At 38.8% G+C, this 24,891-nt stretch overlaps 1 protein-coding gene across 9 annotated transcripts in view; it reads right to left on the bottom strand.

Annotated features, from left to right (window-relative positions):
• AFF2 (ALF transcription elongation factor 2) overlaps positions 1–24,891 on the bottom strand; it is a 491,015-nt gene that overhangs the window by 160,148 nt on the left and 305,976 nt on the right. For all 9 annotated transcript variants that reach the window (XM_055106903.2, XM_008957891.5, XM_003806823.4 and 6 more), the window contains one exon: positions 23,276–23,320. In XM_055106903.2, the coding sequence (XP_054962878.1) occupies positions 23,276–23,320 (45 nt within the window). The remainder of the gene's footprint in view (positions 1–23,275; positions 23,321–24,891) is intronic.

Here is a 24,891-nt window from a genome sequence, read left to right as displayed (position 1 = left end):
GGAGCAGTGTTTTTGAACACACATGTGTGTTTATGTGTGTGCGAGTGTGTGTGTGTATCCCTTTTACAGGCTATCATTATACTTGGCACATAGTAGCTGTTCAAATAGTGTGTTTAGGTTAAGCATAAATATTAAGGTACTTACTGTAAAAGAGCTCAAACTGAAGAGATGATTAGGGCGATTTTTCAAATGACCACCTTAATGAATGCAAATGATGATGATAGTTCACATATTTCATTGTTGTTGTTATAGTCAGAGAGAGCCCCAAAAGCAACATGGACTAAGTAGTAAGATAGGGAGAACTTAACTCAAGCCTAGCTCTGCCAAAAGCTATGTGGGTGGCCCTGGTCAAGTTGCTTGTCCATTCTGGGCCTCAGCTTTCCTGCTTACAACATGTGGGCTTTGACTTGGATGGCTTCTAGTTCTCCCAGTTAGCAATACTGTTCATCTCTGATTCTACCTGTTCTGCCTACCTCACAGGCTTGGCATAAGGGAAAGCAAATGAATAACTGTGTAAGGGCTTTGTAAACCATATAGTGTTGTACACATTCAAAGCTCATTGCTACCAGCCCCACAGGTATGGCTATGGCATTGTCAGTATGAGCCTGCATGCCTTGGCTTAGCAACCAGGCAGCTTGGGATCTGCCCAAGGCTCAAGATGGAGCTTGCATACACCTTTCTCCCTTCCCTCTACTAAAATACCAAGAACGTAATAAATGCAATTTTGGAAGTATTCACAAATTCTTGTGATTAAGAATAAGCGTGAATAGCTGAGTGGCTCAAATAAAAATACGGTTGAATAGAAGAATACATCTGCAAAATTGGGTTCAAGTTTATCAATATTTTCACAGGAAATCAGAAGTAAATGACTCACAAGTCATGGTAACTGAGTCATGGTAACTAACCTTGGTGTCTGACTTCCATTGGAGGGGCCCTCCCTTCCTTGCTTCCTTCCTTCCTCCCTCCTTCCTTCCTTCAGTTTTTCTTTTCCTTCCTTCTTTTATTTTTTAGTTTTGCTTTACAGATAGTGTACTCCCAAAAGGTATCCTACTGAGTAGCTTTACAAATCACCACAGACTAAGGATGAAGAAACATCAGCATCTTTCCGTCACCAAAACTAAATTAAACCTGAAAACATTTATGTGAGTGAGGTCTTGTTATTAGACTGCTGAATCTGTTTCTTTATCTAAAGGTCCTTATGCATTTACAAAAACACATATGTGGGTGTGTGTATGTGTGTGTGTATAGAGGAGGTGTTAATGACTTACCAGAAAAACCTAATTTGTTTGAATGAATGATTTAGACCCTTTGTATCCATGGTTCCTGACAGTTCTGTGAGGAGCCAGAAAAGGGGGAATGAAGCAGCTAAGCACCAGGTTGCAAGGGAATAAGGCGCAAGTGCCCTTAGGATGCCTAGAAAGGGCTGCCCTGGGGCTAGGGTTCAGGAGAACAGCAAACAAATCCTTCCTTGACCTTCAATCTGCTATCAATTGCTAACCAGCCTGTAGGATGCTCTGCTCCTCCCTGATAGGAGAGCAAAGCCAGGCAGGGCATTAGCACCCTTATCTGCAGCAGCAGTGGGGGTGTTAATAGGAAATGGACAACAATAGCAGGAGTAGGGTTAAGATGGGTGTTGTGGGAAGTCAGGGACCCCAAATGGAGGGACCAGCTGAAGCCATGGCACAAGAACATAAATTGTGAAGATTTCATGGACATTTATTAGTTCCCCCAATTAATACTTTTATAATTTCTTATGCCTGTCTTTACTGCAGTCTCTGAACGTAAATTGTGAAGATTTAATGGACATTTATCACTTCCCCAATCAATACTCTTGTGATTTCCTATGCCTGTCTTTACTTTAATCTCTTAATCCTGTCATCTTCGTAAGCTGAGGATGAATGTCGCCTCAGGACCCTGTGATGATTGTGTTAACTGAGCAAATTGTTTGTAGAGCATGTGTGTTTGAACAATATGAAATCTGGGCACCTTGAAAAAAGAACAGGATAACAGCGATGTTCAAGGAACAAGGGAGATAACCTTAAAGTCTGGCCACCTGTGGGCCGGGTGCAACAGAGCCATATTTCTCTTCTTTCAAAAGCAAATAGGAAAATATCACTGAATTCTTTTTCTCAGCAAGGAACATCCCTGAGAAGGAGAATGCATTCCCAAGGGGAGGCCTCTAAAATGGCCTCTTTGGGAAAGTCTGTCTTTTTTTTTTACAGTTGTAGATAAGGAATGAAATAAGCCCGGGTATCCCATAGCGCTCCCAGGCTTATTAGGATGAGGAAATTCCCGCTTAATAAATTTTGGTCAGACCAGTTGTCTGCTCTCAAACCCTGTCACCTGATAAGATGTTATCAATGACAATGCATGCCTGAAACTTCATAGTAATTTTAATTTCACCCTGGTCCTGTGATCTTGCCCTGCCTCCATTTGCCTTGTGACATTTTATTACCTTGTGAAGCATGTGATCTCTGTGACCCACACCCTATTTGTGCACTCCCTCCTCTTTTGAAAATAACTAATAAAAACTTGCTGGTTTTGCAGCTTGGGGGGCATCACGGAACCTGCCGACATGTGATGTCTGCCCCAGACACCCAGCTTTAAAAACTTCTCTCTTTGTACTCTCTCCCTTTATTTCTCAGACAGGCCGACACTTATGGAAATAGAAAAGAACCTATGTGAAATAATGATGAATTATCGGGGGCAGGTTCCCCCAATAGATGGGCCCAGGGAGGGAGCCACACAGCCATTTGTAAAAGGATTCAGGGGGCTGGATGTGATCTGCACAGGCTGCTGCTCCCAGTGTGGTGTGCCAGAATGTAGCCAGGCTGCTGTGCAGCCTCTACAGACACAGGAACTTACCTGTTTCTCCTACTAGGCCCCCTCAGGCAGGCTTCGGAAGGACAGGGGCCCTTTGCTCAGGGTCAGGGAGCTTGGCTGTTCCAAATGAAATTCCCTTAGAGGGAAGTAGGGCATGTGGGAAGAACTACTGATCTTTTTCCTCTCAGGGCCCTCTCAGAGTGCTCTCCTGGATGTCCCATCTCAGTGGGGGCATGGGAATACTGCAATACCTCTAAGGGACAGCTATCTGAATGGTAAGAGCTTGGAAAGCTCATCTCATGTATACATACACATTAAAGAAACAGGGAAAGTTTAGTCCACAGAAAAGGGAGAGTGAGGAGTGTCTTTAAATCCATGAAAGTCTTTCACATGAAAGACATTTGAGACCTGCTTTGTGGACCAAGAGTTTAGGACTGGCTGTATGGGTAAAGTTATCAGGGGACCAATTTTAGCTCAAACTACTAAAGAATTTCCAATCATTTGAGGTTTCCAATCATGGAGCCTACTGTCTTAGAAGGCAGTGAGCAGTTCATCTCTGAAGGCGAAATGTCCTCTGCCTAGAGCAGTGAAAAGGGATTCCTAAAAGGTGGCGGAGTGGGTGTTGTGAACCATCTGTACTGCTTTACCTAATCAGATAATCATACACTTTACTTCTGTAAAGTCAAAGATATATATGAGAAGATGCAAAACTGAATCTGGAGCAGTTGTTTTGCATGACATATAAACACGGCTGACTAAATTGACTAAGGAAATTTGTCATTCTCCCAGGGATGGGGTGGGGGAAACATGCTGAGGGGAGCCTATTGTCTCACAGTGAGACAGCTAACAGCCCAATTTGTCTGATTGTTTGCTGAACTCTTAGAAAATCTAACAACAGTGGAACCATAGACTTTCCTAGGCTTGATCACTAGCCATTCCTGCCAAGCTTTTCTAGTGGTCAAAACTCTGTTCCATTCAATTGAATGAATATTCTTCTGTTTGGAATGCTGTTAAGACAGTCTCCTGAGATTGCTCCTCTGATTTCCATGCAAGTGCTCATAGAGAGGAAGTGTAAAATCAACGGTTACATTAAACATAACTTCTTGGCCATGGCATAACAATGGGTCAATGCAAAATGCAATTCTTTTAAAAGTTTCTAACACTAACTTATGATTTAAATGGCATGGTATAAAAACCCTGGCGATGTTTCTTCAAATAAATAATGGAATTCTGTATTCAAACTCTTTAGTGCTGGCAGTTGTTTAAGGGAATCTGGAAATATTCTCCTTCGGACCCAGGAGGAGAATCTGTACATGCAAAAAGTTCAGCTCACATTGGCTGCCTTCATCCTGGCAGCCCCCAAACCAGGGTTCCATTGAAAAAGAGCCCTCATTATAATGTACAATTGGGAAGTATAGTGATCAGTATTCTGAATCTCCACTGTGTACTCAATCAGGCAATCAATCAAGCCATCTTCTTGCCATTGCCAGATGCAATCAATTCCATTTCACCCACTGAATACAACAAGAACATATATGACCATGTGCAGGGCCTATTCATGCAACTTTTTTTGGCCCAGTTACTCCTCGGGCATTCTACATTCAGACACTGCAAAGAAAGGTCTCCAAAGGTAAATACAAGGGAACAGAACACTATAGTGATATACTGGGCAGAATTCAACCAGACCTTTTTAGTTCAGCAAAAGGTTTCAGCAGCAGCAACCTCAGGCCACGGCCCATCCAACTAATGGTATTTGATTCCCTAAACACGATTGCCTTGTAAATTTTAATCTTTATTAATACCTTTGTCTTTGTCTAAATTAGGTTGAACCAGTCAGAATAGAAGACTGAACACCCCACTAGGAAATGTCATCAGATTGAACAACACTGAATTGTTTGCCTTGTTTGGTACAGGCAAAATTAACACAATATCAAAGCTTAGAAATGTAAGAACTGGCCACTGAGAAAGTGTTCTGCAAAGAGCAGTATCAAAAAGGGAATCAAGTTAGAGGGCTTTTTCTAAGTGGTCCAGTTCAGGTATGTGAGGATTCTGGGGTTTCTTGAGGGCCAGTTCTTAACATTTCTAACCCTTGAAATTGTTTCTTACATTCTTAAGCTAATTTTGACATCAGATCATTGTAACTCTTTTCAAAAGTGATTTTTAATTGCAATGTTGAATTTCCAGCTCTTCTGTTGCAAATTATTTTGCCGTCAACTACATCCAACGACCATCACTTAAAATATACTGATTTGAGATAATTCGCCAGGCTTTCATAATACTACGGCCATGTTTTTTTTTTTCCTTTCACAGTCACTTCAAAAGATGGAATGACATGCTATATCCTCACAGCATGAGATGTTTCTTAATGGTTACCTTCCAATTTGCTCCTTTAGCACCAGCTCAGGCAAACCAACTTGATAAAACTCACACACTTTCATTGGCTTCTCCTCCAGCACCATTTCTAATAATCTATATTTAATTTCATTCATTCAGAAAACATTTATTGAGTGTCTATACTCCTTGCAAGGTATCTAACAGCCGGGAGGCTAGACTAGGTCCCGGTACAGGGTCTGGTGGTACTCTCTGTAGCTAGAGTATTGATAATTGGAATGAAAGTAAGGTAATAACAATTACCAGTTACCATTCGAAGTAGAAATAAAATAAGCCCATCAAAGTTGATTTTTTTTAGAGAATAATGCACAATTTGTTATATGTTTCAGAAATGCCAAAGGGATTTGTTGATTTCACATTGTTGGAGAGATACGGTGTCAATGCAACAACACAGCAGTCCTTTAGAAAGCCAGCTTATGCTATAAGTGAAAGGTACTAGAGAATGACAACTCTAGGCAAAGGGGGGCAGAAGGATACATTTCACACAATCCTCAGTCTAAGTCCTTTCAAAGAAGTACACAAGGCATGTTAGTATTCCATTTCTAAGGGCTGCTGTAGCTTTTCAAACATGATAGCTTTCTTGTAGTTTACACTTATCACGTTAAGAAAAATGGTAATGAGGAGTTCATGACAACTACTTTTAGAAGGGACAAAAGCTCAATTGCTGGGGAATAAAGAAGTAATATCTATTTTCGTGGAAAGAAGCCTCCAGTGAAGAACTTGGCTATAGCTTTGGTCTTTCATTATTCCTGAGCTCAGTAAAAATAAGGTACCAGGCCGCTAATACAGCTGAAACTCCATCCAATATGATTTGCATGGAATTGTCTTTCCTCTGAAACAGCTATTTCAATCTTAGAATCACAGTGCCAGGGGCAGGAAAGAGAACTGGTTTGTCCCATTCACATGAAATTAACTAACAAATCTATCACAAGATGTCAGTCTAACTACTGAACACCAGGCCCTCTCTCCCGCCCCCCATCCACAGATACCCCTCAATAAAAATAAAAATAAACCAACAGAGGTATCAAATTCCTTGCAGTAGTCTGAATTTAACAACATCAAAACCACTACTAAGTCACAGTGAAATTGATTCAGAAAGCCCCCTCCAAGTATTCCAAGCCCCTAATAGGTTGAGTATTTCTGAATGCCTGGACAGTCACTCCTCTCCCCAGATTTGTTTTTCTCTACAATTCCCCAAATAACAGAAAATAAATAGCATCTGTATTCCATATTAACAGTGGCAAAATCACAGCACAAGTGAGAGGCATATCTTTTTCTAAAAGGATATTTGACTGATGAAGAAGGAGAACTTTCTAAACTCAATATGAACACTGGGGGCCAGTGGTATGTACAAAAATGTGGCCCCACAGGCATGCTATAAAGCTTCAATCCTATGTTAAACCCAGGAAAGCAGGTCCCTCTCTGCCTTGATATAAACAGCCACTTGCCAGCATAAGCTACAAGTAGCTATTGATTCATATCTGATATTTTATACTAAGTATTTGTTAAACATCAATCCAATCTGATTATTGGATTTCACTACCAAGTCTTTTTTTTTTAATTAAAAGGTAACAATCACACAAGAAGACTATTATAAAAGTTTCTTTTATTAATAGTTTCCCATTGACATCTTTTAGGGCATCCACATTTGTACTTCACAACATTTACTCACCATAAGGAAGGGGTGCATTCCAATTACCCCCACCCCCCGCCCCTTGCAAGCTTCCCTAATAACCCTCTGAGAATCCACTGCCAGTGGATGTCTCTAAATCCTCTTTAAACCTCTACCTTTCTTTTGGCCTAAAACATCTTTTTGGGTAACCAGATCAATACGTTTACTCCTGGCTATAAATTTAGCAAAGCACCAAATAGAAGATTCAAAGGGAACAATGTCAAACCCTTACCTAGGAAGGTTTCAGTGTGCAAATGAAACATCGGTCTTGAAGTAAATAAATAGCTCAAGGAGAACTCTACCCCACCCGCAACACACTCACAAACCTGGATCTCTCAGGCCTGGGATTCCAACTGTTACTTGTAATCAATTTGTAACTCTTGTCCAAAAGCCAGTTGGCAACCAGTGCCACAGCACGTTGCCTTCCTACTCCCACCCCCACCACTGCCTCCCGCTCATCTAGTCTCTCCTTGATTTGTATTAAAGAAGGAAAGAAATGTGCAAAATGATTAAAAAAAAAAAAAAAAAAACCCTGGTCAGAGATTTGCAAGCCACCCACAGAGACTGCTATACAGCTGACAAAAACCAACCGGGCAGGGTCTCTGGGCTAATTAAACAAATTTGACAATTTGAAAAGCTGCAATGTGCCTTATGAACTATGGAGTGGTCAAAAATGAAAAAAAAAAACTACTCTATTAAAGACATGAAAGGAGCTTACATATTTAATATTCAAGAAAATCACAGGGGCAATCTAAACTCCTTGGCCAAATCACATAGAGAGTCTGTGAAGGGTTGAAATATGAAATTCAAAGTTACCCTTTGAAAATATTTGGAATTTCTGAATAACAAGAAGAGTCACAATAACAATCCAATAGGAGCTTGTATGTATTTGGGGGTTAGAATTCACTGTTTCATGTATGTTACCATATTTAATCCACTCAATAATACAGAGAAGTAGTTTTTCTTGTTCTCATTTCATAGGTCAGATAACTGAGTTTTGGAGACAATGTCATGCAGCTCAAGGACCTCTGCCCAGGTGTCCGGCTTTGAGCTCTAGGCTTTGGGCACCACCATACTCCATAGGACAGGTTTTCCAAAAGGGAACACTCCAATCATGTAGCAGAAACAAAGCTCCCTCACCTTTCTGGAAGTCCATTATAATTTGGTGGTTATAAGAAGTACATTATCATCATTTTGTGTGTGTGTGTGTGTGTGTGTGTGTGTGTGTGGTTTTAGAGATGAGGTCTCACTCTGTCTGTCACCTCAGAGTGAGTAGTGTGCAATGGTGTGATCGTGGCTCACTGCAGCCTCCAACTCCTGGGCTCAAGCAATCCTCCTACCTCAGCCTCCCTGAGTATCTGAGACTACAGGTGTGCACCACCACACCCAGCCAATTAACTTATTTTTATAGACATGTGGGTCTCCTTTTGTTGCCCCAGGCTCGTCTTGAACTCCTGGTCTCAAGCAGTCCTCTCACCTCAGCCTCCCAAAGTGCTGGGATTACAGGCATGAACCACAGAACCCAACTTATAATTGTTTTGAAACCACTGCCCTTACTCATGCCACACGCAACCCAATGGCAAGTGTGAGGGTCACACAATCCAAATGGCAAGTCAGTAAAAATAAGCCGATCCCTAAGGAGAGGCACGAATTTATTAAATTTCCCTTGTCACCAGAATGCATTCCAAGTAATGGCTTTTTATTCTCGAACTTTATGGAGGTATAACCGACAAAATAAATTATTAATATATATTTATGGTATACAATGTGAGGTTCTGATGTATGTATACATTGTAAAATGATTGCCATAATCAAGCTAATTAATATGTCCACCAACTCACATAGCTACCTTTATTTGTTGTTTAAATGTTGTGAGAATATTTAAGGTCCACTCTTTTAGTAAATTTTGAGTATATAATACAGTACATCTTCAGAATTTATTTACCCTACATAACTGAAAGTTTGTACAATGAATGGCTTTTCTCAGGACTCAGTCCATTTTAACGTTAATAATCCAGATCTCAAGCCCCTGTGCAAGGTGTAGGTAAGCAACTCCCCTTAATGAAGAAATGGGACAATTAAGCCACTGGAGCTGTCCAAGTGCTGCTGTGGTACTTCCTTTAATGATGCACCTTAGGTGGATGTCTAAAGAGATGGAAAAGCTGAAGAGTGCAGGGAAGAGAGAGTGAGAGAGGAAGAGAGAGAGAGAGAGAGAGAGAGAGAGAGAGAGAGAGAGAGGAAGCAAATATGAATCAATTCCTGGGTTTTTATAGTACCATTTCTCTCCTAAAAGGGCCATTCAACGGTCTGATGTACCCTCTTATTTCCAGAGCCTAGGGATGAAAGCATTATTAATGTTATTGAACATAGGGAAAGACACTTTGTCTGAGGCCTGAGTTAGGAGTACATGGGTCCCTGCATTGCCCAACAAACCAGGCGTATGCCTGAAACTTCTCTGGTCTTCTCTCTTTTGTGGGAATACTTGCTGTATCTTTTTCTACCTACTCAGACTTATTTTCTGTTCTGTCTTATATAGTAGGGGCACTGCTCAGAACCAGAGTTGAATTTGATCAATGTATTGTATATAAGACTCAGGAGGAAATAAATTAATCAGATATACTCTAAACACAGTCTAGAATACACAGTCTAGAAGGTAAAACAATATTTGATTTTATTTGATGATAAAACTCAGAATAAAAACCTAGAGCAAATCTGAAGAGATATCTGGGGCAGTTCTGTTCACTGTATCTTTCTACAGTGATGGAAATATTGAGTTTTGTGTTGTCTAATATGGCAAACACTGGCCACATGTAACTAATGAGAACTTGAAATGGATGAGGAACTGAACTTTTATTTTGTTAAAATTTAATTAATTTAAATTCAAATAGCCAGCCACATGTGGTTGGTGTTTCTGTACTGGAGAGTGCAAAAAATTCAACACTTTACAGATGGAGAACCTGAAGCACACAATGGTTAAGAGACTAGCCAAGGGTCACAGAATAAGGTAGTGGCAGGGTCAGAACTAGCTCTGAGGTCTCTTGATGTCTGGTCCAGTGTCACTGGCACATTGTTTTCATCTTAATCCCAGTTCTTTCAAAGGCCGATGCTGCATGGTCTCCACTCTGTAACACAGGACAGGAGCAGACCAGGCTCTAACAACATCAGGGTGGATTCTCCAGGTGTCAGACCTGCTATTCACTTTTGCATCAGAAGCACTAGGGGTGTGAGGATGTGCTCGGAGCTCCTGGATTACAGAGCAGTGAGGAGGCTGCAAAGTTGGAGGATAGACTAGCTTTTCAGGTATCCTCTGAACCCAACAGGTCCTGAGAAGTAGTAAGGGAGTTGAATAGAAAATAATCAGAGGCCCAGACAGCCAGGATGCTGTTTTTACACCTTGGTTTTAGATGATTGGCCTTAGTTATTTATTTTATGATTCTGCAATTTCCAGTTAACATGTTGCCAGGAAAAGAGCAGGATGAGTCTGTTCGTGTTAGTGTGTTCATTCCAATAATGAAAGGCTTTGGGGAATGGAGTGTTTAATGGAAGCAACTTACAGGCTATCAGCCACACACACACACACACACACACACACACACACACACACACCCTGGAGGAATCACTTTAGAGAAGAAAACACATCTTGTGGAAGCTCTTTTCTTGTGATCACAGTGATAATAAGCACAGTGAATAGTGCCAAAACATTATTTGAGAGATTTGAAAATCTCTCCCATTGTAGTAGCATATGGAGCCCTGTCTTTATTCAGTACCTTGTTTAAATTGATAATGCTAGCATTATTGTATTTTGAGGAACAATATTAAAAATGGACTATAACAATGGTATTAAATAATAATTTGCAATTGAGGATGTGATGACTATCTGGCTGCGACATCTGTTACCCCACTGAACGTCAGGATTGATTCAACTGATCTGGCTGGCTAGATGGGTGTCATTTCTCGCTCTTACCACTGCTTATCTATAGAGTTGAATCCTTCTTAGGTCAAAGGTATAGGAGCAGCTGTGCTTCCCTGCTACAACCTCCAAGCAAGCTCTCACGGTCCATTTCTAGGAGAACATAGGGTAGTCAAGTTTCCAAGAATCCAGACACATCTAAATGATTGGAGCTGCATGCGGCATTTTGCCCTTCTTAAAAAGAAATTGGCAATGGAAAAAGCACACGAATGGTGATAATATATCATTTGGAGAAATAAGAAATGGAGTCATTAAAATGCCTAATACTTGTATAATTATTCTACTCAATAAGCACTATTATCTGCTTATTAACTTGTAATATTTTCATTGAAAATCAAATCATTATTGTACCTTGGGTGGAAATAACACTATGAGGTCATTTTCTCTAACCATTCCTCTAAAAATTTAAGTCATTTAATAAACACATTACATCTAATCTATGCACTTTTTATGCACCTACACTTGTCACCTTTGTGTGCATGTATGTGGGGGGGCCTTCTGGAATTGGCCAAAGAGACAGAATAAGGATTTCCACACAGACTATGACCTAATGGACCTCACATTCTACCATAAGAGGCAACTCCCCAACATACACACATACAAAGGCCAAGTGTAGATATATAAAAATTGCTATGGGGACCTAGAAGACAGATAGAGAAATTAATTCATTAATATCTGTGATCTCTGTGGTGGATCTTACATGGTGTAAATAGGAGGTCACCAGACAAAGACAGGAGTGGATGAGATCACAGGCAGAGGGAGGGGGCAACACACAGAGGCAGAGGAGGAGATGGCACATTTGATAAAGGGGGAGAAGTCTGCAATGGATGTGGAAAAGGGCACACAGTTGGGAGCATTGGCAATATGTGAGGTAGGCATGAGTGGTGACATAAAGGAAGGACTTTGACTGCCAAGATCTGGGTTTGGAAGTTTATCCTCTAGGTACTGGGGGAGCACAGTGCCTCTATTGAACACTTTCAGTGACAAAGACCTCACCTCCTTCTACCCTTGGACAGATCTACCAATTAGAACAGGGGAGAAAGGAAGGATCTAATTGAGTGCTCCAAGCACTATCCCAGAGGTTTCATATGCATCATCTCATTTAATTGTCCCTATAATTCTGAGAATTAGGGCATATTATCTCACTTTTGTAAATGAGGTACGAAAAGGTTAATTTACCCAAAAACATTCAGCAAGGGAGAAGAGCTGAGCTCTACTGTCTTAACCATGATGCCCCACCCCCCAGAACATTCTTGCTTGTATTGCCCTAATATTTATCCCTCTATAAGTGTCCCTCAAAAGTTGGATCCCACCATTTGAGGCCTTCTATCCCAAATGCAGCCTCTGAGTCTCTTGCTTCCACAGGGTAGTCTCTCAGGCAGCCACAGCCTGCTCCCTCTTCTAGTTCAATTTTCTGCTGTTTAATCTAGTCTATCTCTTTAGACGTTCCAGTTTGGAAACTACCCACTATCCTGGTTACTCTTTGCTAAGTGCATTTTAGTTCAGCAATATAACTCTTAAATTGTTTTTTCATTTTTATTTAAGTTCAGGGGGTAAACATGCATGTTTGTTACATGAGTAAATTGCCTCTTAAATATTTTTATGAAAGTAATATAAATTATAGAAATTGAGAAAATATAAAAAAGAAGAAACTCACCCATAATTCTAACTCTAACAAAATAAGAACTATCATTTCAAAATATTTTCCTTCAGTTTCTTTTTAGTCATTTTTTATAGAGATATAATACTTAAGTACATAAAATGTTATATTCTGGTTATTTCAGTAAACATTATCTCATAATTTTTCCTCATGTTGTTACATCATCAGCAAAGCCATCTTTTTAATGGTTGGTTATGATTCTGAATGTATAAATCTGAGTTTGCTTAACTATTCTCCTATTGTTAAATATATAGTAGCATTTTTTGCTATTACAAAGAATTGTGTAATGAATAATTTTGTTCACATAGTTTTTCTAGGAGCTTGGATTTTTCTCATAGCATGAATTTTCTAAAGTGGGATTATAGATTACCAGTGTCCCTCTAAAAATAGAGTAGCCAACCCAAATAAATGGAGAGGCACATTGACCACATCCATGAGATGAAAGATGCACACAGTAAAGGTGTTAATTCCCTCAAAATTGCTTTATAGATGTAATGCAATACTAGCCAACATTTAAGCAGAATTCTTTGTAAATATAAATAATATATCTAAAATTCGTATGGAAAGGAAAAGGAACTAGGATAGCTAAACCATTTTAGGAAAAGAACAAAGTTGGAAGATTCACATTATGCTATTTTCAGACTTACAATATCTACAGAAATTAAGACATTATGGTATTAGTGAAAGGTCAAGGACACAGACAAGTAGAAGAGACTGGAGAGTCAAGAAGTAGACCCACACAAATATGGTCAATTGACTTTTTATAAAAATGCAAAAGCAATTCAATGGAGAAAGATTAAATACAATCTTTTCAATAAATCGTGCTGGAACATAATGTAAATCTCAACCTATACCTCACGTCACACATAAAAATTAATCCAAAATGAAGACTTAAATAAAACTCTTAGAATAAAACATGGGAGAATTTTTTTGACCTTGAATTAACCCAAAAGTTCTTCGACTTGACAGCAAAATAATAATCCATAACATGAAACAAAGATAAATTGGATTTTATCAAAATTAAGAAATTTTGCTCTTAGAAGGATATCACCAAGAGAATGAAAAGACAAGCCACAGCCCGAGAGAAAATATTTGCAAATCACATATCTGACAAATGACTTATGTCCAGAAACAATAAAAGCTCTCAAGATTCATTTATAAGGTAATAGACAACCTGATTTAGTAAATGAGTAAATGATTTGAACAGACACTTCATCAAAAAAGATATACAAATGGGAAATAAGTACATGCTGAGTAAGTGGTCTTTCATACTTGGCTGGTGTAAATGCAAAATGGTACAGCCACTCTAAAAGCAATTTAGTATGGTTTTTATAAATTTAAACATACTCTAAGCATATGACTCTGCGATCCCACTCCTAGGTATATTCCAAAGATAAATGAAAACATGTGTTCATGCAAAAATCTGTATATAATTATTAATACCCACATTATTCATAATCACCAAAAACTGCTTGGTTTGAAATTTTGGCTCTGCCACTGGTTAGCTGTCAAACTTAGAAAGTCACTTAAGCTCAGAGTACTTCCACATCATTATCTAACAAGGGGATGATAATAGTACTTGCTTCTCGGCATTGATATAGTGATTATATGAGTTACTACATGTGAAATTCTTCTAACAGTGCCAGGTACAAAAAAATGCTAGGTAAGTGGTACTACTATTAGTATGTACTTTGGATTCAGGCCAACATGAGTTCCAATTCTGTGTTAGCTGCTTCATAACCATATGAATATATGATTCAGGGCAATTTTCAACCTCTCTAAGGCCTCCAGGCTGTCATTGACCCATTAGCCTGTGGTCTCTGGGTAATGAAATAAGCACTACTGGAGGAAATTATATAATCTACAGATTGAAACCTGTATAAATATAATATCTTCAATATCACCTGGAGCCTTGATGTTGCCTCATAATCTTACTATATTCCCTTAGAGTGAGAGACTTCTCTCTCTTTCAATTACTCTTTCATTCTCCAGTCTCCTCTAACCTCTGAACTTTCCCCTGACTGCTTCTTATCCCTGCCATCTAATTATGAGACTTGATCGGAAAATTAAAAATAAATTAAAATCTTCCATATATACTTCTAATATTTTATGTTTTTGTTTTTAATCTTTAATACATCTAGAAGTAATGTTTTTGTATGGCGTGAGGTAAGGATCCAAGATTAACTTAGGGAGAACCCAAACGTCTGTGACATTGTCTTCCTTTTCAGGAATTGTATGCCTTTTTATTGAAGTATTCTTTGGCATCTCTCATAGTGACTTAGTTTGTTTATACAGCTCTGACGCAATTCTTGTTACATCAATTCATAAGGTGTAAAAGGATTTTTTTGCCCATTACATCTTATAGTTGCTTGCTTTATATGTAAAGACTATTTTTTGCCATACATTTATTTTGCACACAGCAACTTTGCTGAATTTGTGTATTAGTCATAATAGTGTTTTCAGTTAATTTGTTTCTGGTTTCCAGGAAAACAATATATGTATAATGTACAAATAGTAACCATTTTAAGCATTATCTCTCACTTTAATGCCTCTTATTCTTTACATATTTAATTGTCTTGGCTAACCTCCAGAAAAACATAAAATGATAGTGGTATAAAGAACATCTAGTCTTTTTCTTGACTATAATGAGAATGCTTTCAGAGTTTCTCCATGAAATGTGATACTAGCCTTTGGGTTAAGGTGGATATATTTTATCACATTAAATATGTTTCCACTTATTTCTATTTTATCAAGAATGTGTATTCAGTTTTGTCAAGTGTCTTTTTTCATCTAAATGAAGATGACTGTGTAATTTTTCTTTTTTTATTCTCTTTGTAAAAGGCATTATACAAATGGATTTCTTAACACTGAACCAGTTTTACACCCCTGGAATAAAACCCACTTGGTGATATTGTATATCCTTTAAAGTGCTGTCTGATTCTGTTTGTTAGTATTTCATTAAGGAGCTTTGCAACAATAATCATAAATGATACTATTATGCAATTTTCTTTTTTGTGTTCTATTTTTGTCAGATTTTAGTATCAAAATAAAAGCTAGATTGGCTTTTCTAAAAAGTACTTTGCAAATTTTTCTTTTTGTTCTATGTCATGTAAAAGTTATACTGTCATATTTTGTGAAAGTTTAGTTTAATTTCCTCACGAAATCCCATCTGGGAGTGACGCTTTTGTTAAGGGGTGGGGAGAGTCTTCATTTCATTGATGGCTATAAGCCTGTTTACATTTTCTGTGTTTTCTGGAGTTAATCTTTGTCAATTACATTTCACTAGAAAAACCATCCATTTCATCCACCGGTTTATATTTATTTGTACAGAGCTGAGAAAATTGCTACTCATTATTCTCTTAGTTTTCTCTGTATCTGAGGTTATTTCTGTTTATTAGTTCTTGTTTTATGTATTAGTGTTTTCCCTTTTTTCTTGATGGCGTTAAGTAACCAAGTATCTATTTTATTGTATTATTGTTTTATTTGGGAAAAGGATCTTGAATTAATTAATTATAATGATTTTCTGTTCATAATTCATTAATTCACACCTCCTGATTTATCTATTTTTTAAATAGAATCTTTAAGTTCCTGTATCACTGAGTTTGTTCTTGTCTTTTCAGATAAAATTGCTTCATGGTTTTAACAAATTCATGCCACTATGTTGGTCACAGCTTTAATTTTTCCATAAAAATATTGTTTTTCTGGTACACTTTTCTCACATGCTTTTTTGTGTATTTTTTTTTTTGCATAGATCTTGTGGTGATTCTTTTTTATTACTATTTTTTTTTCATGTCAAGAGTTCTTCCAGGACCAGTCAGGGCTGTGGCTGAATTCCAGACTAGCAGGAATTCTCTTCGGAATACAAGGCTGTGTGCCCAAATGCTTTCAGGCTTTACTTCTCTGTTATCAATAAACATCAGCCCTACAGGCTACTTGCAAAGCAGCATCTCATTCATCCACCTTGCCTCACTAACAAAGTGCCTTCCACAAATATGGATCATTTATGTAATTTCTCATTCAGTCCTGCCTTCCCTACTTCTCAAGACTGTGTCCCAAACTTGGTCCATGGAAGCTCCCATCTCCAACTTTAATGCCCATTCTTATTATTCTAATACTGTTTTTGCTTTTCACCATGTTCCACTTATTCTGAAAATCAGTGTTTCTTTCATCTACTATGCCACAAATCCAAGACCATGGGAATCACTTATTGGCTTCTTCCCTGTTTGACCTTCACAAAATAAATTGTGAGTCAGGCTTATGGATACCCTTTGGTTACATCAATTATGGAGTTTCAGTTTATTTTTCTCATTCTCCTGAATGCTTCTAATGACAAACGAGAGAAGGGACAAGCCTTGTTTTATTCTTTCCTTCTTTCTTTCATTTCAAAACTGGGAGATGCCTACCAAATTGATTCCAAGAGGCTACTTCCTCAATGTGTTTTGCAGAGACCCGGGTTTCACCTTTACACAGATGCAAGTGGAATGGTTAACTTCCTTGCATTACTTCTCCTTTCCCCAGCCCAATCCCACTAGCAAAGCTAGTACAAAAATGCTGGTTCTTAGACAACAGTTGGAAGCTGTTACTTCTTTCAGATAAGTTAGAATGCTTTTTGGCAAACCAATGTGTTGTTTCATTACTCTCTCCTTACACCCAAGATACAGAAAACAGGTGTAAATTCTACACATGGCCTAAATTCTCACCTGCTTTCATCCAATTCAATAGAAAATCACAAATCACCATATTCACAAAAAGAAACAGGTTGACAGAGAACAGACTTATTTTTATAGCATACCTAAGATATACAGGAACTGATAAATTTACTCAGCTATTTTAAAGGGGCTACTCTTGCTCATTCTCTGGACAGCTAAATGCTGGGTTGCTAAGTTACTTCTATTTGATATCACCTCTTCCCTGACATCTCCCCATGTTTGACAGGTTCCCATGATTCACTGGCCCAGTCACCTCATTACTCATATTACTCACTTTCCCAATGACGTCTGTAAAATCATTTAAAATTCACCTCATATATTAGCTGCAAACCCCTAGATTCCATATAAAAATATTTAAACTGCTTGACAGGTTCTAAGTGCATTTGGAAGCACACTGGATGGCTTACCTGCATTGTTCACATAAAGTTGTTATAATTAAATTTAGCATCTTTCTTCTGGGTTGGTTTGTGTTTGAGAAAAGAGGAAATGATTACTAGGAGGCATATAACGGATAATATCTCTTATGAGCTAATTTGGTTCCATGAATAGCTCACCTCACATATGCATGCTACATATTAAGTCCATTAGTGCTTTGAATTAGCTTCAGAAAAGGTAATACTGCACATAATTTACCCAGTCAAGGGCATTTTCACCTGCTGACAAATTTACATATTTCCCAGTGCCATTAGGTAAGAACTAGTCATCAGATTAGCAAAGGGCACAATCATTAGTTAGTTCATTTATTTGACTCCATCAATGTTAACATTAATTATAGTCTAAATTATATTTAGGAATTGTCTTTCTTGGGCGGAACACTATATTACTATTTCAAGAAACTATAATTTTAAAAGTCCACATCCAAATAAGATACATGCTTTCTGAAACATTCCAGAAGGATTCCTATTTAAGACAGCTATATAGAAAATCGTTTGCATGAATCCAAGTTGAACATTATTTATACATTAATTTGACAGGATATAAAATCAATTGCCTAATTATTGGTTAAATTTATAAAAGAAATTCTACTGAAAGGTGCTTGATTATGCTGCATAGTTATGATAATATAATCAAATTTCCTTTCAGACATAATTGTCCGACCAATTTTGTTCCCTGATCCATTTTTTTTTCTTACTTGCAAGATGGGCTTTTTCATTTATTTCCCTGTTAAAAAATAAAAATAAAATAACAAGCACTGCCCTGTAAATATTTGGTAATTTTTTTCCATGCTAAAACTGTTAACTAAAACACAAGCTTAATAAGTAGAATTGCCATAATTTAGAATGCTGTAAACACAGATCATACTGTAATCAAAAAGAGGTGGCCAAGTAGGTGTTTACCAACCTGATCCATATGGCAGGAAGAAATCTGTAAGAAGATACAGTTTATCAAATCAAGTTCCCTAAATCCTAGCTAGCAAATTCAGCATCCCTCATAAACACTGAATTACCCTTACAGATGTTTGCCTATGAAATTATCAACCACAGAAGGTGCTTTGCTAGGAGAGACAATCTGTTTAGCATCAAATCTAAAAGAAATGCTCTATCTGCATTTTTGATTCCAGAAAGGATTTGATAGTTTCTTGATTTTTTAAAGTAAATTCTTGCTATGAACAAATAAATCATACTACTGTAGAACAAATAATCATTGAGCATCCATCCTTAGCTAGTAGCATTTAGAGCATGCTGCTCTCCTTGGCTTAACTCTTCCAGAAATGATTACTCTAGGATCCATAAAACCCCGTAGAGCTCAGAAAAGAAGCTGCTGCTGGTACCCATATTATTACAGATGAGCTGCCTAGGAATCCCTCACATGATTGATGAATTGTAACTGCAAAATGCCATCACTGTGGCCAGAGCTGTTATTATTTTTCATTTCCGTTTGCACGTGAGGGTAGCTTGACTCTAAAGAGTAAACAGCATGCTGACGGAAGCAAGTGTAAAAGCTGGGATGCATTGCACAGATTGCTGCCTTTAAGTTTCTGATTTGTAAAATTCACAATAAGCGATAATATGCCTGAAAAGGAGCAAAGACACCTGAATTCGTACAGCTCATTTTGTGGGAGAAGGTCAGTTTGGTGGAAAGGTGTTGTAGGCCAGTGAATTCTAGTTTGTTCAAAAAACTACTTAAATTATTCTGGCATAACTGAATTTGTACAAATTGAGGAAACAACAGAAGCTGAAATGAATTGGTGGTTGAATCCACTATAATGTTAATCATAAAGCAGACTGGAGCCTGTTAAATAAGAATGAATTCAGATAAGCCAACAGGACCAGAAGAACGGATAGTATGACTCTTGTCAGAGACTTGGAGAACTGTGACCTGAGGCAAATTACTTCACCTCTCTGACTTTCACTCTTTACCATTCTGTAAAGCATGACTAATAATACAATTTTTGAGGGTTATTGTAAAGGTTCAAAGACATAATGTGCTTATGAACTGTGCCTGACATGCAATAGACAACACATTACTATTATCAGTTGTTTTATTATTAGAAGAAAATTTGCTATTGTTTTATTATTATTTGAAATGAGATTCAAAATATTAAAGAATGACAAAAAAGAAGAATTAATTTCTAAGATCTGTTCAAATTATGTTGGTTTGCTGGTATTCTTAAAGTTGCTGGAAATGTCAGCTACTGTCTGAAGCAAGTTTGTTTAACATCCAGAGATTCTCACTCTAGATTTGTGACAGGGTGATTGAGAGTTGGGTGTAGTGCAAAGATCACTAGATTTAGAAAACAAAGGCCAGATACCATTTTACTTCTGCCACATACCAGCCCCACCCTGGACTGCAGGTCATTTAACCTCTCTGGACTTCGATTTCATGAAATAATAAGAAACTACCTTACTCCTTATGACCAAATAAGACAACGAGGTTCAAGTGCTTTGAAAATCCGTCACCTGCTATAGGAAAATAAGGTTGACACATCAGGTCAAGTTAGCCTGTTATAATCTGATTGCATCTGTGAGGGCATGAGGGCAAGAAGAAAATTGCTGGAAGACCAGACAAGGTGGGCTCCAGCATATTATAGCACTTTGCCCAGGGGGGCAAAGAAAGAAAAGTGGACCCACAGGTTTGAAGGGGAGCTGAGAACATTGCCAGATGAATGGTGAGAGGGGCTTTCAAGAGAAACCAACTGGCTTGAATTTGGACAGCATTTTGAGAAAGGGGGCCATAACAAAACACATAAGGCAAAAGTATTTCCATAGCCTGGAGGATTGAGGGGCTGAGAGTGGGGAAAGGCTGGTTGTGTTGCATTTGGTTAATAAAAGAAGTCTGTCCCCATGTGAGATGAAGTGGGTTTGTATGTGTTTGCTTGCCAGGCTGTGGAGGGAAAAAAGGGGGATCAGGGAGGTGGGAAAGTTGGGAGAGCAAATGGACTCAGATTTTCATGGTGCAGATGCAAACAATGTGTATAATTTAAATATTCCTTCATTGGAGGTGGGTAGAGAGATGGGTGGGGTAATAACTAGCCCATGCTTCTAGATGAAGAAACTGAAAAGCAACACAGCTAGGAAATAAGGGAATCTCATGAGCAACTGGAAGCCAGCTCCTCCACTCCGGGGCTAGTGCTCCTTCCTCTGCATAGCTCCCCTCAGTGAGGAGAGATGACAGTGTTTGGGCCTCTGCTTAGTTTGAAAAGCAGCGAGCATGGCCAGGAGAGGTAGGGAGAAAGATAAAATGTACTTTTCCCTAAGAAAGGGGTTTATGGGGAATGAGGTGACAAATTTACTGCGGAACCCGTCACAGGCCTCTAAGGCCCTCAAACCAAAAGGAACATGAATGTGTAATTAAGACAAAAAGCCCAACAAGCATGCTCTATTGTGACATGCAAGGTGGTCTATAAAAATTTAACAATTAGTCATAAAATTGGGGACACAAATTTCAGAAAGCTTATTTTTATTCGAAGCATGGGGAATGAAACATTCTTTCTTTAATAAAGGAAGGCCCACTCATTAACAGCGTTGTTGGGAAAAAAAAAAAAAAGAATTCTATACAATCTATAGCCCTTCAAAAAAAAGAGACATTTCTCTAGATTCTCTTTCAAGAATAACAGAAGGACTTTTGTTACTTTCTCAAAGCATGCTATCTTTTGTGAGCCTATTAAGGCAACCTGCTTCTTTTCTTTCCATGTGTAAGTGAAATTCTGTTGTTTCTCTAAGTGGCTCCTTTAGGAGACTGGTGTCACCAGCCTCAGCCAGGTGTTCACCCTCCTTCCTGCATTTAGTCACATAACCACCTAGGCACCAGGGCTGGGTTGCTTTTAAGTACGTAATTTCGATTGTGACAAATTAGTGAGATTTTGAGATATGCCTGGCATTCCTTTGGGAGTTTATAAAAAGGCCACTGAGTTTATTTATGCTCGTGACTCGGAGAAGAAAGGAATAACAAGGTTACTATCTAGAGCAGAGTAAGACATTTCTTTCAATGTTATTACCTTCTGTTAAGGAAGGCTGTTGACAAGTGAGCAAGGACTGAATGTATTTTCCCAATGGGAAAGGCCTGAGTTCCCAGTGTGCATTCCTTTTGTGGTGCTCATAACAGCTGCCTCGTCTCCACCCAAAACGTCGGGCCCCTGAGACAGATGACTGAGGGGTTGCTGGGTTCTTATCTTACCAAAGTAGTCAGCATAGTCCTAATCTAGCAGTCCCCAACCTTTTTAACACCAGGCACCGGTTTCATGGAAGACAATTTTTCCGCAGATGAGGGGGTAGGGAGTGGGAGTAGGGGTGGGGAGTTGGTTTTGGATGAAACTGTTCCACCTGAGATCATCAAGGCATTACATTCTCATGAGGAACACATGGTACCAGTCCATTGACTTGGGATTGGGAACCCCTGCCCTAATCCATATAGTCTCATCGTTGATCAAAGCGATATGACTGACTCATCTCTTTAATAGTCAAGAACAATGTTCTTGGGCTGAAACAGGTGCACGAATGTGTACATCAGGTATACTCCGGGTGGCAAGCCATTTCAATGGTAAACAGCTTTTGGCTCTCGACTATTCCTTTGGCTGCATTTTCTCAGGGCTTGCTTCAAACACTGGGCTGCTGAGAAGGCACTTACTGGGAGAGGGGGATCAGGAGGGAGTTGGAGTGACTTTGGTAACTGAGGAAAGGGGGTGTCAAATTTTCACTGGCACATAGATTATTTTCTTTCCCAGATAGAAAGCCTTCATGGTTTTTACATGACTACACTGGTCATCATTTATCACAATAGCCAGCATTTATATACCACTTGGTAGCCTATAAGGGAGTTAGGGCAGGTATTATTGTCCTCTTTTACAGACGAGGAAAGGAGATTCAGAGAGATAAAGTCATCTGTCCAAGGTCACAGAAGTGACAAATGGTAGAGCCAGGACAGGAGCTCAGGAGCTCATTACCGTGACTCCTATTCTTGAGATTCCATACTGCCTTATGATGCCAATGGCCAGAGAGAGCAGACAGATATGTTTTTCTTGCTTAACTTTGGTTTCTTCTTTTGGTTTGATTGTTTACTTCAGAAGAGATTATAGCCATTCTTTCAACTTTGTTCTGCCCTCAAGGCATTCACACACATACACTCACTTCCATAAGTAACACTTTCCACAACATGCCATCATTTTCAAGTCTCTCATCTTCTCCTCCTCTCCCATTCCCACATCTCTTCCCCTTATTATAGGCCAAAATCAATCTCGGTAACCATGTTCCACGTAGTGGGCGGCAGCAGTGAGATTGAGCTGAGATCCCAGAAAGGTAAAAGGCAAAGGTTTAGGGTATGGTGCTTGAACAGGGAACGTTTCCTAAAGAAGGTGGTAAGTCTCTGTCTGAGAAGGATATAGGAATGGATAGGGCAGAAGCTTAGTGATATTAGAAGACTAGCTTGATTACAAAATGGAAAGAAGACAGGCAAGAAATGAGGCCACTGGAATAAGCAGAAGGGTCTTGAAGTAGAATGTCAGGATTCCCCATCATGAAACTCCTTGAAACAGAACAGTAATTACTTTAAACAGCTTAAGCAGATAGATTGCTTCATTATTAAAAGGCACAAAAATAAAGGTTTAAACTCACCCGCAAGATTTCTTCAACACAGCTTGGATCACTGGGAAGGCTTACCTGAAACAAAATAAACAGAAAACATTAGGCACAATCTACTTCTTCTTCTTGTATAATAGTTTACTCTGTAGGACAAACTGTAAAGCAAGAAAATCTAGCTATCAATTTTTTCCTATTAAATACAAAAGAATATCTGCAAATGGCTAATTTTGTTTTACTTTAATGAAGCGGTAAGATCGCAGTGCATGGTGCAGAAATAAAGTGACTCCTTGTTCTGTCACTGATTTGCTTTCAGGCACTGACCCATCCCCCATCCCCTGGGGCTTCTCTTTGCTCATCTATCCAAAGAGAGCTTGATCTCGTGATCTTTAAGGCATCTTTGACCCTCTGACATACTTTTGTATATTATTCATTAAAAATATAAGGCCTATATGAAACACTTTTGTGATTAAATTGAGTTCTTTTTGAACTTGGGAGTCCAACTAGGCACCTACAAAACACTAAGGATAACGGCCTGTGTAAATTGCATGCTTGCCTTGGCAGTTAGAAAAAGTCTCAGAAGTATACTCAGTGAATCCCATGATCCATTTTTCCCAGTGTGACACCTTCCTAATGAATCAAGATTCAAGTCACTAGCAGAAATGTACTGAGGGTTTACTCCATGTCAGGCCCATAGCCCTTTCCTGCAGGTGCTTTGTAGTCAGTGAAAGCAAGAAGCGAGATAACAAAATAAGAAACCAGCTGTAAGACAGTGCATGATCAGGAACTTGAGAGTCAGGCAACCATCTAGAAAAATCTCTGCTGATCACTACATTATCTGTGCAGGTTTTAGGCATCCCCCAAACATTCCTAACTCCCCTTCACACCTTCACCCTCTCCAGGATTGCAATCCGATCACATCTGCTTCCTGCCTGCTCTGGTAAGAACAGTGGGTCTCTCATTCACTGCCTTGAAAGATGAAAGCCCAATCCTGTTAAGAGAGCACTGCCATTACATTGACATTGCCCAGGCCTCTTGCAAGGACGATTATTAACTCCCCAACAGACTGAAGTATGGACTCAACTATACTTGGGGAAATGAAGAATAGAATATGGCACTAGATTTCCTCACCTGTAAAAACTACAAGTTAAACAATACAGCAAATCTTCAAACAGCATTATGGTCACTTCTGTACATGTATTAATTACAACCAGTATTTATTGAAGACCTTCTACATGGAAAAGTCCCTGCTCCAAGAGGCCCAAAATCCCAAATAGGGGAGACAGCCTGAGACAGTCACCAATAATGAAGGGCTATCAATTCTAGATGGCCCAGTATAGCCCCAGGTTACACTTCTTATCTGTGTAATTATTGATAGTATTCCCTTTCCCTCTCAAAAATGTCCTCCAGTTTGGATGACAAATTTATACAGTCATCCTTCTGATAACAATAATACTCTAATACTAGGTAGAAGAAACAGTAGAAGAAAAGACTTAAGTTGGCTGGGCATACCTTGTAAAGAATCTAAGATACAGGTTTCATATAGAGAACCACTGGTGATTTGGTGTAGCACAATTCATTCATTCATTCAACAAATAATTTTGGAGAGCCAAAGACTGTGCCACTTGGTGCTAGGCAGAGATACAATGGGA

This window comes from Pan paniscus, chromosome X (assembly GCF_029289425.2).
Source record: "Pan paniscus chromosome X, NHGRI_mPanPan1-v2.0_pri, whole genome shotgun sequence".
Lineage (NCBI taxonomy): Eukaryota > Metazoa > Chordata > Mammalia > Primates > Hominidae > Pan > Pan paniscus.
The sequence above is the reverse complement of the archived record's forward strand: the minus strand, read 5'-3'. Positions and strand labels throughout refer to the sequence as shown.